This window comes from Synchiropus splendidus, chromosome 1 (assembly GCF_027744825.2).
Source record: "Synchiropus splendidus isolate RoL2022-P1 chromosome 1, RoL_Sspl_1.0, whole genome shotgun sequence".
Taxonomy (NCBI): domain Eukaryota; kingdom Metazoa; phylum Chordata; class Actinopteri; order Syngnathiformes; family Callionymidae; genus Synchiropus; species Synchiropus splendidus.
In genome coordinates, this window is record NC_071334.1 from 64,782,964 (window position 1) to 64,800,998 (window position 18,035).

An 18,035-nucleotide genomic window follows, 5' to 3' on the forward strand; every position below is an offset into this window, starting at 1 on the left:
TAATTACAATCCATCCACCACTTCTCCTCTGTCGTCCACGCTTCTCCTCTGTGCTTTGTCTTCTGCCCAATTCGCTGGCGCAAATGCCCTTGTCTATGCTGTCGTGTAGTGCATGAATTTTCCAGAGGGTCCGCACAGTTTTCTGCTCCCTAATTCAAACACCTACCAGTGTGCCAACTTTAGCGGAACAGCTCAGCATTCAGGCAGAAGATGACGCCACCTGCTTTACAGCGCTTAAATAAAAGGACCCCCCAGTTGCCACGCTAACTGTCAACAGTGGACCCATCTTTTTTTTCTAATTTAAAACAGCAAATTAAACAAAAAACACTCCCATATCACAAATTCACATGGGATCACAAGGTTTGCATCGCCGGTGAAAGAACACGTAACCACAATAACATTCCTCACCAGTGTGTTGGAACACAAAATACAGTGGTACCTCGGTTCTTGACCACAATTCGTCCCAGACGGCCGTTCAAGAAGAGATTTGTTCGAAATCTGAATCGATTTTTCCCATTACAATGAATGGAAAAAGAACTAATGCGTTCCAAGCCTTAAAATAGTCTTTTGTAGGAGTGAATGTAGAGTGTCTGCTGCAGGTGGCTGTTCCTCTATGTGTGTGGCCGCTGCATGTGGGAGGGGTTGCCGAGTGAGTGACGTCTCTCCAGAAGTGAAGAGGTGCCCGGTGCGTGTCCAGCTCTGAATGTGCGCTTCTGTGCAGTTTGGCTGTGACAAAGTCATAAACCAAGTCACGCTCTGTCCCAGACTCGCCTCATCCCTGTCCCAGCTCCAGCCCACAACAGGACATCAAACCCTGGAGTGAGCGGTTTTGCACCTCAATATGAAGAAAAAACAGTCAGTAAATGTAGCTAACGGGACACGTCTGCATACAGAGGCTGCGTTATACACAATAACAAAGTGCGTCGTGGGTCAGCTGATCGGTCCACGCAAAACATGTTTTTTCCGGCTTTTTTCAGGGGCAATCGAGTTCTAGATTTTCGTTAGAAATTGGAAGCAAAAAAATCTCAAAATTTTTGTTCGAACTCTGATTTGTTCGAAGTCTGACACGTTCGAAAACCGAGGTACCACTGTAATAATAATCAACCATGAATGCGCAGAATAGCAAAAAGCCATGAAATCTAAATATTAATTCAAATAAGTTATACACACACAAAAAAATATATGCGACCCTATAGAGTTTGCCTCACTTAACATTCAGTGGTGTCAGCTCCAATTCTCCATTTTGATTGACAGCTGCAGTACTGCAGATGACACACATGGAGGGAGGCAGCTGGAAGAGGGACTGAGGCTGGAAATGGTGTTTGGAACATTTGTCAGAGAGATAAGAACCACCATCAGATACGAAGACGAGAAGGTCAATGTCCCTGCTATAAGATGGTAAGCTTTGGCATCATGCAGGATGACGCGCTCCGCTCAGCGTGACCCAGCAGAGCAGAGCTGAAGGAGACACACCGAGAATGCGATGGAACATTTTCTCAGTCGTGATGGTAAAAAAGGCATTTTTTTGTGTTAAGTTAGCATAGATGTCATCTTTATTATTATTGTTATTATCCCAGAATTATTGTCCCAGCATGCATTGCAGAATTATTTTCAATTCTTTTTTTCATTTTCCATGAGTGATGTGCGGGTGACTCTTCAATGTCTCCAGATTTGCAAACTAACATTGTGGTTTTGCTCCTTGAGTAAGTAAAAGTGCGTGTTTCTAGGTGAAAAATGAAAAAAAAAAAAGACGTTTTAATTTAATTTAATTTAATTAAATTGTCTGGTGAAGACAGGACAAGAAACCAAATGGATCATGGACATTATTCAGATGCATTTCATCGTTCCGTGAGAAGCGTTTCATTTGACCACAAGTCGTAATCCTGGTTTATTTATAAGAGTCGTAGGCAGCCATCTTAAGACAAACACCTTGTTTCTTCTCGAGAAAAAATGCCACAGAATGGGAAAGTCATTCAGTGAAGTGGAGAACGTAGAAGCTTTTCTGAAACACAACAGGAACACGGACCAGTTCATTAACAAGTCTGTTCGACACACCAAAACCCCTCCACCCCACGTACGCTCGATCACGCACACGCCGGATTAAGTTCTTCACAGGCCACCGAAAGCAGCTCACACAAACGCACACGTGCGCCGGCACAGAAAAGTCAATATTAAGAAAGAAGGAAATTTTAATCCATTACCCACTGGATTGCAGAGGCAGGTCCATGCTGCTTCTTAACCGACTGTCCCTTGTTGGCTTTGACAGCTGGGCTGGATCAATTGGACAGGCAGTGACTGGTTCTGAATGACAGAGTGTTCCACACCGGCCATTCTGTCTGTCATTTCTTTGAGAGATCGCCACCAACTCCTGCCCACGAATACTAATACTGCTCTGGCCTGGGACGGCGGGGGGTGGGGGGGGGCTTCTCTTCAATGAAATAAATGACTCGCTGCTGTGTGTGTGTGTGTGTGTGTGCAGCTGCCGAATGACCACAGCTTCATAATGCAAATGGACACTTGCAGAAAAATGCACAATCACTCCTTGGTTTTATCCTCCCTCGGAGTTCCTTCGCTGCAGCGTAGCACATGCCGGAAACTCATTAATAAACCTCAGCCCTGGCAAGCGGCCCAACAGACGTAGGCTGGGTCAAAGGTTAAATATTTGCTACCAGCAAAGGAGCGGTTTTCCCTTCCCAGCTCCATTAATCTGTCGCGGTAATTCAGAAAATAAAGGTAATCGATATGGTCAAGAGGCACAGCGTGTGTCTCTATGTTTCTGCATCAGGTCCAGACGTGACACACACACAGCCATGGGCCAGCAGTTGTTGTCATACAGGAGCCCATAGCAATTACCCTTTGTATCGCATGTCAACCTCAAGGCCTGTGGCTGGCTCGCCAAGTCATTCCAGTTGTCCCCCAAAGAGCTCAAACATGAATAGGTGGCTTAAAATATACTTCACTTCCAATTCACAATGATGGCTCCGACAACTTTCACCAGGATCTTTTCTATCGTGCCGTAACTTGCAGCAAATGAAAAATGGTAAAATCATTCAGCTACTTTTAATCTCATTTCAGCTTTTTTTTTATTATTATTTTAACTACATTAATATACTTGTCGAAGGAAAATAATATGAAACCAGTGGAAGCCCATTCTTTGCAAGAATTAATAATAAAAAAAAATCTATAAATATAATAATACATATTTAATCAAGAAAAAAAATCAGCTCGATAAAAGCAAGCTATTAAATAAATACATTAAAAAAGCAAAAAATAAAAGCATGTCTGGGGTACAACCAAAACAAAACAAAACAAAAGTTTGCAGGAGACAGTGTCTGTGTGCAACTGAAGAGTGGCATCTTTAGCGTGACACCGATATATTTTTGCAAGCTGTCATCAAATGTAAACATCTTCCTGCATCCTACATTCTCTTTTAACATAACATTTACAGTCTCCTGAACCACTAGTTAGCTGCTGGCCTCTCTGCCGTGGCACCACACCACGTCCTCCAGCATATTCTACACATAGTATTTGAGTTGAGGTACCAAAAAAGTCAACCAAGATCATCTCCCCTGCAAAACTGCATTCTTCTTTTGCTTTCCCCTTTTTGCAGTAAATATAATCGAGTAACTTTTAAGCCAAAGAAGGATTCAACACGCTATATATATATATATATATATATATATATATATATATATATATATATATATATATATATATATATATATATATATCATAGATAACTAAAGTTACTGCGGAAACTTCCGTCGGCTTGCGGAAATTTTGGGAGGCTGCCGCCAAGTCATCATAAACATATTATTACTGTTGTCACTGAAATAACCAACTCTACTTTGTATTTTTAGACAAATATAAATTGCCCATGTGCAATATTTGGTGCTCATTAGTCTAGTGGTTGACATGGGAGTTTGCCTTTTCACATCTGGCCTAAGACATTTAAACATAATCCACGGAACTAATGAGAGACTTTTTTTTTTTTTCTCCAAAGAACCAAAGAAATAAGGGGCACTTTTATCATGCAGGGAAAAATATTGAAGAAGGGTTAGTGCTTGAGGACCTCTAGCGCGCTACGTGTGCGTGTCCCATTGTTTGTAGCCCCCACCGTTCTTAATGGTGAAAAAAATGACCGTCTCCTGATTTTTTTTTTTTTTTTTACACTTCACTACTGGGTACACATACTGAGTCATCACCAGCGCACCAGGCTTCACCATTACACAAACTTAGCAAACAGGTTGGTCTTAGCTTTTTTATGTGTTAAATGGTTGCAGGGATTGAGATTTGTGATCAGTTGAAAGAGACTCATAGGAGCAGTTCAAGCCCTCTGTTCTTCATAATTTCACAGAGCGTTTTGACCGACGCAGCCATTTTGTTGTAATAAATTTGACATTACCCACATTTTAGATGTTATTTTGATGTGAAGCTTCTCTGTTAGTTTATGAGATTTGATCACTGATGAGAAAAAAACACCACACGACGGGCCCTTTAAGTAAGAATGATTTATTTTCCTCCATGACAGTCTGTGCAGAACTCTGTCCAAAAGACTGACAGCGCCACTGCGTGCCCGATAAATCTTCCTGCCAGCATGGAATCTCAGTACTAATCTGGACGTATTTTACATGAGAAGCCAAATGAGTTGTCATTTAAAAAGATGAAACAAAAAAAAAAAAAAAAGAGTAAATTGATGAAGTGCACTGGGATCGCCATGTTTACAAGACTGCTGTCACAAGCAACCTTTTTAATGTGCTTACAATGTCTTCAGGGGTCCAGGGATGGCCCCAACATCCAACATCCAAAACATGTTGCTGTCACGCCGACACAACTTGTTTGAATTCCCAGCTAGCAGAAGACTCCTTTGGCTCTTTTGTCTCATAAGCAGGGGCCCTATGGATGATCAGTGCTTGCATATGTCAACATATTACGTTGGGATTAGGTTCTTGGCAGGGATCCTGAAGATTCCTGAAGATTCTCACAAGCAAAAAGATCCCAGGGAATTAGAGGAGTCTGCGATGAACCACAGCAAGACAATGAATCATCTGTTAGGATGCATTTCATACTTTAGTATGTTGTCGAAAATTCTATCCCATTTAGGATAAGCATCACGAAGAGGCTTTTTCCTGGAGGAAGGATCTGAACTTCCACAATCAAAGACTCAAGAAGAGTCCAGTCCTCACGACTGATACATCTATCCACTAAATAAAGGTACAGCACACAGGCCAGATGTTGTGGGCTGTGCTGACCTACAGGTTGACCGGTACATATTACAAACTGTGTCTCTGATAAGAACCAACCGGAGCCTGGAATAAAGCAGATAGTGCAAAAGGAAGGAGCGAGGAGGAAGAGGAGGAGGAAGGTTTGTGATGGGATGTTTGCTCTGCAGGCGAAAAGAAGAGGGAGGGGGTGACTTTAGTGACGTCTACAATATGCAGCTTGAATTGCCATAGGAAAACATACTAGGACGGATTACGTAACAATCAGGTGGAATTCCATCAAGGAGTCTTGTACCAACATGTAGGAGGAGTTATTGTTGTAAGACTCTGCGGTTATCCTTGTTTGATGACTAGCAAGACAGAGAATAGAATTCAAACACTGACACGAGTATGGCCCTTTAAAAAAATATAATAAAATAAATTAAAAAAAATAACCACATTCACTTTAAAATAGTAAAATACCTGAGGGCATATGAAGAAAAAAAGTCACTATTTAGTCTCGTATACCAAGAAGATAACGCTCCTCTCATTTGCTAACGAAAAATCACCCCACTCTTGTGAATTTGAAGGTCCACGTTGTGCACCCCAGTGTGGTCCTTCATCATCATATCGAGCTCTCACATATTCTTGCCTTTCGTGCTATATTTCAGAAATGGCTTTCCTGAGGTGAGATTCAACTCTGAGTTCTGGGGTTAGCCACTGGATGGCACTCCTTTCACTTTGGGCTGTCAGTAACCAAATTTGACATACTACAGTATCTCGTCCATGTTGTGACGGCAAAATATCCCCACACTCGGCCTGTGCCTACAGGCTTCGTAATTATCTTTCTTGTCGTGCCAACATTTCTATAACATTGTCATGTGTCTCTCCTCTCTTTCTACTTACTGACTGGCGAGATTATCGGCTCTGACATGAGCAACAAGAGGGGACTTCATTCCGCAGTGTTACGAATGAAATGTGTCTTAGGCCGATGCAGAGTGAACCCTCCTGTCTACAGGCAAAGATAGGCTGCAGCAGCGGTACGAGACACGTAGATGGGGAAATCAAACGAACATATTCATGACACTTAATCGAGGCCAGCAAAATGATGAAGATCACTTTTGAATTATTGCTGGATTAATTCACTTATTGATTCTTGTGACAGGCCGAGTCCGAACCCCAATCTCCACTGTCGGAATGTCACGTTGGATGGGACCATTTTAATCCATTGAAACATGCGATACAGAAGGCTGTCGTTAGCCAACGTAGGTCACTTGAACAGAGTCCCCACTTCAACGCCTTGGACGTGAGTCTCAGCTCATCTTTTTTTTGTCCTTTGAGCCTGGATACCGACAGGTTTTGGGGTGACTTCACCGTGTTTTTCATGAATTTGTTGTTATGCAATGACAAAACACGCTGGCCAGTGATTCCCGCAGGTGATTAACAAAAGCTTTACGCGACAACTTTGATCCATCACACATCATTAATCGCAATCTGCCATTTTATTTGGCTCTCCAGGAACACAAAGACCAATAACGGGTTGTTTATCACCCAAATCATCTTGTACACCACCACTAACTCCTGAACAAACTACCAATAAAACCCTCATGCTGTGGACTGGTGTGGGTCAAATGCATGACACCTCTGCTCCCATGTGACGATAGCTGTGACTGACGGCAATGTAATGCACCTCCAATGTAAATGTGAAAACAACATGAACACACACTGAACATTCCCCCCATGGCAGCCTGTCTCTTGTAGTCTTTCGTACACTCCACTCTCATAACAGTCCCATAATGAGGGAATGCCACATAGTGTAGCCAAGCAGAGAGCAGATGAGCAGAGCACAGTGTCAAATTCAGGTCAGCACTCAACTGTTTAAGATGTTCCACCAGGAGGGGATGAGACTCATGCGGAGGGAAAACATCTGCAGGGGCAGTGTTGTGATGCATCATGTACCATAGCAGGAAAGCAAAAGCACTCCGACTTTACAGGTACTCGGAGGACAACACTACCTCCTCGGCTCTGAGGAGAGTAGCTCCAAAGCTTATTAGGTTTACAGAGTTTCTAATTCCTGCTTTTTAGCCGAGCGCTGACAGTGTAGGTGGCTGAGTGCTAACTGTGGAGGATCACAGTGACAGGAGAAGGGAAACCCAAACAGATGATGGTTAGTTTGAAAGAAATACCCACTTACAGGTTTGGTTTGTTCCTGTGAAATAGTCAGGAAAAGAGCCATATATATATATATATATATATATATATATATATATATATATATATATATATATATATATATATATATATATATATATATATATATAGCGATTTGTTCGAAATCTGAATCGATTTTTCCCATTACAATTAATGGAAAAAGAAAATGTTCCAAGCCTTAAAATAGGCTTTTGTAGGAGTGAATGTAGAGTGTCTGCTGCAGGTGGCTGTTCCTCTATGTGTGTGGCCGCTGCATGTGGGAGGGGTTGCCGAGTGAGTGACGTCTCTCCAGAAGTGAAGAGGTGCCCGGTGCGTGTCCAGCTCTGAATGTGCGCTTCTGTGCAGTTTGGCTGTGACAAAGTCATAAACCAAGTCACGCTCTGTCCCAGACTCGCCTCATCCCTGTCCCAGCTCCAGCCCACAACAGGACATCAAACCCTGGAGTGAGCGCTCCAGCACCTCCCCTGTGACACTCTACCACGGTCCAGTGTGGAGACAGGACAGGTTTTACACCTCAATATGAAGACAAAACAGTCAGTAAATGTAGCTAACGGGACACGTCTGCATACAGAGGCTGCGTTATACACAATAACAAAGCACGTCGTGGGTCAGCTGATCGGTCCACGCATGTTTTTTTCTGTTTTTTTTTTTCGGGGGCGTTCAAGTTCTGGATTTTTGTTCAAAATCAGAAGCAAAAAAGAAATGTTTGTTCGAACTCCGATTTGTTCGAAGTCCGGGATGTTCGTAAACCGAGGTACCACTGTGTGTGTGTGTATATATATATATATATATATATATATGTATATATATATATATGCATGCGTATGTTATTTCTTATATATATTTCAGTGTTATTTAACAAGCCGATGTGGCATCTTTATTCAAAAATGAATATATTTCATGTGAGTAAAAAATGTTCCATAACCCTTTTAAGTAGCTGTCATTAATTATTCCACTTTAAGTATCGTGTCAACTCCAGCTGTGAGTCAGCTTTTTTTTTTTTGTGATGAATATAAAGCTAAGCCAAGAGTGTTTTTTCTTCCTTACCAGGTTTCCTCACCCTCAGCAGTTACATCGACGGTGTTAAAAAGAATAAACAGAATTCTGCCGAACAGCTAAATGTGTTTTCCACTGCAGGACAAGGAAAACACCATGAAGCTGAATACCAGCCACCTCTTTTTTGTCTTGGAAGGATTCTACCAATTTGTCTTAGTTTGGATGTTTTCCTGGCATGTCCACAACCTGGCAAAGCGGGCCCAAGAGACGGTTCACATCTGTATTCTTCCTGAGGATATTCCACAGCCAAGGGGATGGGGAAGGTGTGAAAAATTCAGATCCACTGCAAAGTCTGGTAACAGAGGTTTACTGAGAGAGAATTAAGGATCGGAAAAATTTGTAGAAATCTTGCTCAACAGTCGGAAACCAAAGTGGTCACTTCCAAGTCTGAATTTCTTGCTAAGATCTCTGTGTTTAACTACGAGAGCAGGTGCTTTACGTTTCTGGTACCAACCTTATTAGAGAGGTTGTCCCACTGGCCCCACACATCCGACCTTGTCCCTGATACTTATGATCAAGTGGGCAAGGTTGGCAGCTGGGAATTACGCCAAGCACAACTGTCTGTCTAAGATCTGGCCTGAGACTCAGCTTCACCTTCTACTTTTAACTGTTCCAGAAAAGCAGTGCCGTAGTAAGTGACATGTTGGACGGCATTTTTTCAGGTACAAAACAGCTGGTGGAGGTGATGTCAGCTTTGCATTGCATCATTCTTTCATCGAGAATAATTTAATGACATAAACCATTTTTTGATTTCAGTTTTTCAAAACTCCCCTGTGTTTGTACAACACCAAACAATCAATGCTGGGACAATAAGTGGCCAAAATCATGAGCTTTAACACCATGTATCCATCTTAATGCTTAGATCACCGGAAAAATTGATGGCCTAACAGTTGATAGAATAAAAAAGATTTTTTTTGTCCACATTTGCCTGTATTTATTTGTTCCCCTGGTTGGTGCAGCACGCTGTGATCGCCCCATTGTATGGGCCATTTAGCATACCGTAGTGATGGCTTTGCAAGGTTTCATGAAACAGTGCTATAATTTTCAGAGGCCACCAGATGGCACTGTTGGCTGCAAAATGTTTGGACTTGACCGACTAATTCAATGACACATCATATCTTACATCATTTCTAAAGCAAGAGCACCACGTAGTGGCCTCAGAAAAACAGCGCATGTTTCATGATGCCTCATCAACTTGCCACCAGTATCCAGTATATGTATTGAGCCAGTGGCCAACAGATTGGCAGGTAATGTAATCAATTGCTAGAAACCTTATTGTGCATTGTACAACTTGCCCATCGCATGAATGAAGACAAATGTATCAACTCAAACCTTCTGAGTTGGGAAAGGTCAGAGTGTTTTGAAAAAAGGCAGCATAACATGTCTCTTCACCCTTAAAGATATATTAATGTTTCGGACCATAAACGCCCCTCATCGTGACAGAGTGACAGTTAAAGCAACTGCCTTACCGTAGCACACAGGAGTAGAAACCCACGTCCTCCAGCTCTGCAGGTCGAAACCAGATGGCGTCCTCCTCCTTACTCATCCTTGTGCCATCAAAGCTGATGGGTTCCTCATAGTCCCCATGCCCAGCACTCTTGTACCACATGAGGCTGAGTCCTGCACTCTGTGCATGAGTGTAGTTGGCTCGGATATATCCGTAGAATAAAGCACACTTAATCCGAACTGGTTCCCCCAGAAGAACCTTGTATTTCAGGTAGTCCACCGACCAGTCTGTGCATCCTTCCACTGAAAGGGAAAACAGAGAAGCAACTTAGCACTTTTACATGATCAAAAATCATGAACATTGTTTCAGAATATACATCACCTCCTACAGATCACTGAAATAACTTCTGACTTACTACTAACTGGGGTCGTATTTCAGTAAATCTCAGAAGCCTCATGCCATAATCCAATTTTTTGTACCTCAAATGGAGCAACACTTATGCAAACACAAACAAGTCCGGGCAATAGGCTTCTCATCCAGACATAGGAGAAAGCTCATTGGTCAGTGGGAGGTGACTGAATGAAAAGTGTCTTGTCCAAGGAAGAAAAATTAGGTGGTAAAGTGGGAAGGTGACGATGAAACCGAGGTGGAGAGAAGGAGTTGATTCCTGTTGAAACAGATGTGCCTCATAATGAAGCCATTTTGTTGACAGAATACACAAAATGAAAACCATATCTAGGTCATGCTTGAAGGCAGAAAACACAAGACAACACTCTTGATACCTATCCTTATGTAATATGCGGGTGTACCTGTTCTCTACATCTCTTCTTGTCTCTGACAGGGAGTCTTTCTCCTTGCTTCACCTCAACGGATCAGTCTTCCTTCCAAAACATCTGGCGAGCACAGCTGCCAGATGCTCAACAGGCCGTGCTAATTGAGCCTCTGTAAGGGTTTTATTTTTCAACTCCAGCACCCATCAGCAAGATCCAGTGTTCAAACAGAGAAACAGCCTGCTCAGGTTGGTACATGTGCAATCTGATAACATACTGGAGGTGTGATTGTAGGCAACTCTCACAGTAACTAAGAGAGACGGGAAACAATGGATATTCCATTCTAAAAACAAAGAAACTGAAGACACTGTTTCATGAAGCCACATAAGCTCCTTGGCCAGGAGTCTTACTGTACACAGGCTTTGATCAACACAATAACTGACCTCAGAAACGCATATATATGCAAAGAGAAACAGAAAATAATAAATAGAATATGTTTAACATTTCACACAGTGGGCAAATTTTTAAAGACCGTATGAAAATGGGCCCAAAAGTATTACACTTTCCTGTTTGCTTGATGCTGTCATTACATCGCACATGGTAGAGGGTCACACAGAGACTGAAGAATTTTCAAAATCATATTGGTTTTAAATCTGTCAGAGACTCCACAGATGAACAATTAAAAAAAAAAAAGGTGTTGACTATAATAAAGGAACTTTGCAAGACGGAAGTGGACAGTTGTGGCTATAGAAAGAAAAGTCATCATATTGAAGTGACAGGAACAGAAGCACTGTTTGGGAAGGAACTGACCAGGTGAGGATGGCGGTGGATTTGAGTGAGATTCACTTCTCCTGATCAATAGCTAATGTTTTTTTATTGCCGTCTGTTCAATAAATGTCAAAACCCTGTGTTTGCATCCTTCTTCCCTGTTCCCCGGATCGATTCTTGATAGGCTACGTTCCAGTTCAAGTTGGGAGCGATCGTCTCCACCCAGGCAAGTAACAATTTAAGATCTTCGTACGTTTAATATTTGTCAACCCTGACAGCTGAATGTGCCAATTATCAGGACAAATTCACTCTGTACACACCCCAATTCCAAGGATTCTCTTAAAGTCGTAGTAGTACAATTACGACCAGCGAATGCCATCCTGGGCCAAGGTGGAGCAAAATCGGGACGAAGACAACTTGATTTTCAGTGTGGCCTCAAGCCATGTATCATCATGACTACATTCAAAAGTCAGTGAAGAGAGAAAAAAAAAACAAGAAATATCTTGAAAGAAATGGGGGAAGGTCAGCAGTAGCAAGCAGTGACACCCACCTTCTGTAATGCTCAGCCGACCTGACATGCATGGTGGCATCCAGGCAAATCAAACAGTGGCAGTGCTGACCTGCAGCCAGAGTCAGAAGGACTCAAGCAACACATGCCACAACAATGGCACACAACACCTAAGCACACGAACCGACCAAAACCTGCACCAAGCCAAAGCAGGCTGAAGCAAGCACAGAGGAAGGTTGACACAGTGTGGCAGAACAAGCAAGTCATCCAAGTAGAGCAAACACAGTCACAACAAAAGACAAGCTACGGAAGCCAGGCCAGCAAATAAAAACCCGACACTGCAGTATTATTGGACTCCTTCAGTATCATAGACACGCCGAAGCAACTAAATGAATCAGGTTGTTTCTCTTATTGAAGCCATTTAAAGAAAAATCTACCGCTTCTTAGGGAAACTGTGTTCAGTGTATCCACGATCGTAGATTGTTTCGCGACCCACAATCTGTGTAACAAAAAGACTTAGTAAATTCAAGAATTTATGCAGAAAAGTATGACATAAAAATTGAACTTGGCATGGATGGAAGAGCACCCTGAGACTGATTTAGGTACTTTGTGGTACCATCACCATCAATCTTGACTTGGACTAAGTATTTGTTTGCAGGTTGTTAGTATTACCCCACTCTCACATTTTCATTTGGCTGTACGAGTGACTTTAATTCAGGGAGTTTCAGCTGCGATTGCTGCACATGAGTGATACTCCCACTTTCTCTGACTGTAAAAATGTATAACACGTCTCAGCAGGAACAGAACTCCCTCAGCACAGTCTGTCTCAAAGATGAGGTGCTGGTCAATAAGCGGGGAATTGAGAAGTGAAAACCAAAAGGCAGCCAAGGTCTGATCAACCAACTTCAAAGAAGAAGTGAAGAATTTTGGACCCATTGGGTGAATACTCCTGACCCAGATGGGACTCAATGCAACACAGAATCTTAGCTCTTTTCAGTGATGTAATGTTCACATCAATCTCCCATCACAGGTCATTTAGCGCAAGAAACAAGTCACCAAGTCCCTTGCATGGAAATTGAGATCGGCAGAACAATTTTTGGAGTTTGAAACGAAAAAAAAAAAAAGCAAAAAAGGTTAATAAAATAACATAGCAATGATTGGTGATGTGACCCAAGTATACTTAACATATTGAGTAAGTGCTTCTGTTGCAAATTCAGGGAGCCACAAAATGTTCTCAATGTTTCAATGCAGACTGTCAGTGGTATAGAACACTCCCACTATTTACATTATAAATCCCATAATGTAGCAAAACTTCGTCCAAAGAATATTCATGCAGAATAATGACTGTGTTGCTCTATGCTATTTTAAACCTTCTTGACGTGTATATCTACCAGCTTCATTTCATACGCGGGAGATTTATAGTTCCTTATCAAGTAGCAAATTTTAACCTTATGAAAAATTGTCTCATTAAACTACCTGCGATCTGATTGAAAAAGTGATTTATTCGTCAACAGGGCGCCCGCTCAGAGCTGCAGGGTGTTTCAAAGATGCATACCCCATAAAGGGAATTGGGGGTGCTGTCAAGGCTTCGCAATGGCTAAGATATGAGCATTATGCATATCTGGATGAAACAAGTGCTTCATAAAGCCAAGGAAATGTTGTGTCATGTGTTCAGTGCGTCTGCTCCAGTTTACTGTCACGGGGGAATCTGGTGGAAACATAGTGACGGCTCATAAATCCATTTACAGGTCTGTTGCAGGGTAATGGTATGCGGAGTGATTCAGGTCAATGTGGGTCTTCGTCTACCCCTCCTACAACATGTTTCGCTGCCATTTTACACTTAAAAGCCCGAGTGTCACTCGAATGAATAGGCTTGAGTGAATATGTATGTCGCAGTTATGTGGCTGAACGTTAAACTATAAACCACACACAGCACTCTCTGGGCTAATTTGAAAACAATGAATAAAGAATTCTTCGAAGGATTCTTCAGGAAGACAACAAAGCAAGAGCTTAGTGAAGTCCACTGAGAAAACCGTCCAGGTTGAAAGCGCTTTAAACCCTTTGGGAAACAGACCAGAACATATTGAATTGTACTCACCACTATACTGGGGTGAGGGGAGGATACTGCAGCCCCTCAAGAGAGTTTTCTAGTGGTACAAGTCCGACTTGTTTCACATAATGTAGTAAATGATGAGGGATCATTCTGCATTGTGTCAATGTATAGCAAACTCCTCTTTGACCATACGCCACCAATGTGGTGCTGGCAGAACTGAGTGTGACCTACATCTCAAAACAAAAAGGAAAAAAAGTATAGCATTGTAAATAGTAATGTTAATGACAATGTTATGCATATTTGCATGAAAATGAAAGTAAAGAAGCCACTTGTAATGCACGCAGTGCATGGTAGTGGTTTGAGGGCTCCTGCTGAAGCAGGTAGATGAGAACATTATGCACAAAAGTACTAGGGAGTGAAGACGCCATGTCAAAAACATAAAAAAAATGTAGTTATTTCCCAGACCCTCCTGCTATTGCATTAATCCAGCCGGCACTTCTGTTTTTACTCCCTTAGCTATTCCTCTCATATCACACTCTCCGGTTCTATCTGCACAGTCCACTCACTTCAGCTGAAGTTTTCTATCAGGAGTTATTGGAGGGATTCTGTGCTGTTGGGAGACTGTGTTCAATTTCCACAGCGAAGGTGAAGAGTTGCAGTGAGTCAGTACATATTCTCTTCATGATCACAACACTTTCACCACTGCCGTAAAACCAAATTACCTTGAACCAATTGAGGAGAGACCAGTCATCTTGCTAAACGGCACACTCGGCATGTAAGTGGAGAATTGACTGCTCAGTCTGGGAAAGGCTTTTCTAAAAAAAAAAAAAAAAAAAGTAAGGTGTATTGCAGATTCTCACCCACTAGGAGTGTTAGAGTTGAAACTATCCAACCTATGACTGAGTCTGAGACCAAGACTGAGACCAAACTGAATACAGAACAAACTACAGGACGGTCCCAAACATTTGTGTTCTTGAATTTAAATTGGAATTTTGAAAAATTCTATTCTTCTATTCCTTTTGCAGTATGAGATAAATGAGTCAATATGACTAAAAGACTTGTGCTTCTCTATTCTCTGTCAGATTGGCTTTGGTTTCACCCCCCTCATGGTCTTGGTCACAACTTGGCAAGGGCATGGGAACGAGCATAGTTGAACACTGGTGGTGGCGGGTCACAAGTTGGAACCCGGATAGTTCATAAATACTTTGACCAGAAATATGTCATGTTAACTACTCAGCAAAACATTCACAAAATGCTATGTTATTGTTTATTCTTCACTGTATTTTTCCCAAATTTTGAAACATTTAACGCTTCTTAAAAAAAAAAAAAAAAAAACGCTGCACACCTGCATAAATGCATGTATAATGTAAGCTGTATGAATACGTTTTATGATCTTGCGATGAGGGCAAACCACCAAAAAAAAAAAAAAAGTTCTCCCTCTCCCACTTGGTTAAAATGGTCTTTAATGAAAGCATAATAATTATGTTATAGCAGGGTGGCACACTCACTTATTTCATCAGCTGGTAGTACTTCTACTAGCAAGCTACAGTATCCACAAAATCCATTTGATATTGGTTAAAATTTAAACTTGACATGGAAAAACCAACGAGTGGTGTCAAAACACAACAATGTTAAGTTGTAATATGACATGACTATTCTCCCTCTTAATGTCTCTCCTCTTACTAAGCATAAAGAACAAATAAAATGGCTTCAGAGATGCAAACCTAAGACACAGCTCTTGACCGCACAGGTGGAAAATAACCCACTTATGTGCACTAGCGGGGTGTTTTAGTGCAGCAACCGCAACCACTTAAAAACCATTGTAGGACTGTGGAACTTATGAAATACGAGTTTGGATTGACTGAGCTTCACCTCCTACCTTTTGTCTCTCCCCCGAATGTATTACAGCTCGTCTCCTGATGAAATTGTTTATGTTAAAAAAGTATTAATGGGGTGATATGTACTGTATTTCACGAACCAGTTTGAGAACTTACCTGTGCTTCCACAGTCTCCACACCCTTCAATGCTATAGCTAAATCACTGCTCCACTACGAATTCATAATTGCATGCAATATCTAACATGCCAATGCCATTATTAATATTGACAGTATGACTATGAGTGTCCTTCTATGTCTTAGTACTCACTTCCTCTGAGGAAAAAAGGAGCACTTTCCAAGCAAAAAACACCTTATGGTGCCCGACAAATAAAAACTTACTGGAGGCACAACGCTGTGAATCATTGTGCCTGTGATAAAACTACGTAAAATGACATCTTTCAGTGGTGACGCCTCCTTTTTTCACTTAAATGGGATGACAAAACGCTTTGGACAGCGTTGGCATTACCTGGGAACACTGACAAAGCTAGCAGTTAAATAACGGACAAGTGAACCGCTCAGGACTCCGATGACTTAGCAAGATACAGATTCTAAATCTGGATGTGAACTAACATCACATTCTAAAAGAGGATAAACCAAGAATCTATTTGTAATGAGAAGACAGTGTGCTGTTCAACTAATACATAATGGAACATTTCCATAACAATGTTCGGATGATTTAATATAAGGCTATTTTTATGACATTTTCTGACACTTTTGTTTCGCACCTAATTCTATGACCATGGCATTTACTACCCAGCTCAGCCGTCATTCGTCACGAAGAGATAAAACAGCTATCTGCAACTGTCTCTTCTGCACTTTACTCCCCTGACACCTTCATTTGTCGTTTGTCTGTTACCCCGTCGTCCTCACAACCCTGATATCCGTCGGCAGCTGTCATTTATATGCAAATGCCCATAGGTGTTTGGGAGTTTAAAAACATAAATAAAAGGCATGTTGCAAGGTAAACATTGCCAGAAATCTCGGCAAAGTTCCACCAGTCGATTCAGTTTTTGTGACTGGATGAGGTTTGCATGAACGTCTGCCATTTCTCATTCAATTCATAGGCAGAGTGTTGACACATGGAAAGCACTGCTAGCTGGACCCCATCAATATTAACAATGCCAAGCCTTTTGGGGAATAAAGAAGAAATGGAAACACACACTGGCATCAGTCATCCGTCTCCTTCTCATCTACATGCCTGCGCTCGCAGATACAAATCAACAATTCCAAGTATTTCCTCCAAATTCAATTTCCCTTTATCTTTTGGAAGATTTCCTGATCTTATCTGTAATTACAGTTCCTTCACTTTCAATTCTTTTTATATTTACCATGAAGGAAACTGAAAGTACAAACCCGGCTTGAGTAAGTAAAGACTTAAAGATGGTGGTGTAAGAGAAGATGAAGGCATAAGGGTGTAGATGAAAATCGATGGAGATTTATATTAAGATGAGGAAATATAAAAATCACAAAGAGACCCCAGAATGTCTCAAAATTTTACTAGTGAGACAAAGAAAAAGACTGGGGTCAGATTGACACATTAAAAATTAGAAAAGCACTGTGACAGTGCACACTTCGGTCCGAGGAGTTTCTTTCTCATGACTTCGTAACAACAGCCTCCCACATTCTTCTCATGTTCTTACATTTATTGAAGTGAATTTGTGTAGTGAATGTGGATAAATAACTGTAACTTATATAGTTTTTGCAGCTTGATGCTTGAACCCTTACGGAACAACAGAGCATCAAAAAAAAAAAAAAACACTCTAACCATTTCTGAACCATTCTTAAAATCTATTTTCGCAGTTTTATTACCATGAAAACCCTAGAGGAAATCAGTGACACAAAATGTGTTTGATTTCAATCACATTTTTTGGCATTGGCTTCAAACCAAAACTTGGCAAATCGTCATCGTAAGTGTACACAAGCGTGTCCAATAGCAATCATGTCAAATTAGCGCGGTGAAATCCATCACTGCCTGCCACTCTGCCAGAGTGAAATTGACAGCGCCGTATCGAATTATATCATTTCAGCAAAACCCTCATCGCTGACTTCCAATAGGTGATATTGTCTGCCAGACAACATAGTGAGTCTGGTTGAGCAGTGAAACGGAGACATACACTAGTAGTCTGTGTCTACTTCAGTGAAAG

At 41.5% G+C, this 18,035-nt stretch overlaps 1 protein-coding gene across 2 annotated transcripts in view; it reads right to left on the minus strand.

The window, feature by feature from the left end:
- Positions 1-18,035, minus strand: part of LOC128766000 (interleukin-1 receptor accessory protein-like 1) — a 228,151-nt gene that overhangs the window by 132,363 nt on the left and 77,753 nt on the right. For both annotated transcript variants that reach the window (XM_053877321.1, XM_053877311.1), the window contains exon 3: positions 9,938-10,217. In XM_053877321.1, coding sequence (XP_053733296.1) covers positions 9,938-10,217 — 280 coding nt within the window. The remainder of the gene's footprint in view (positions 1-9,937; positions 10,218-18,035) is intronic.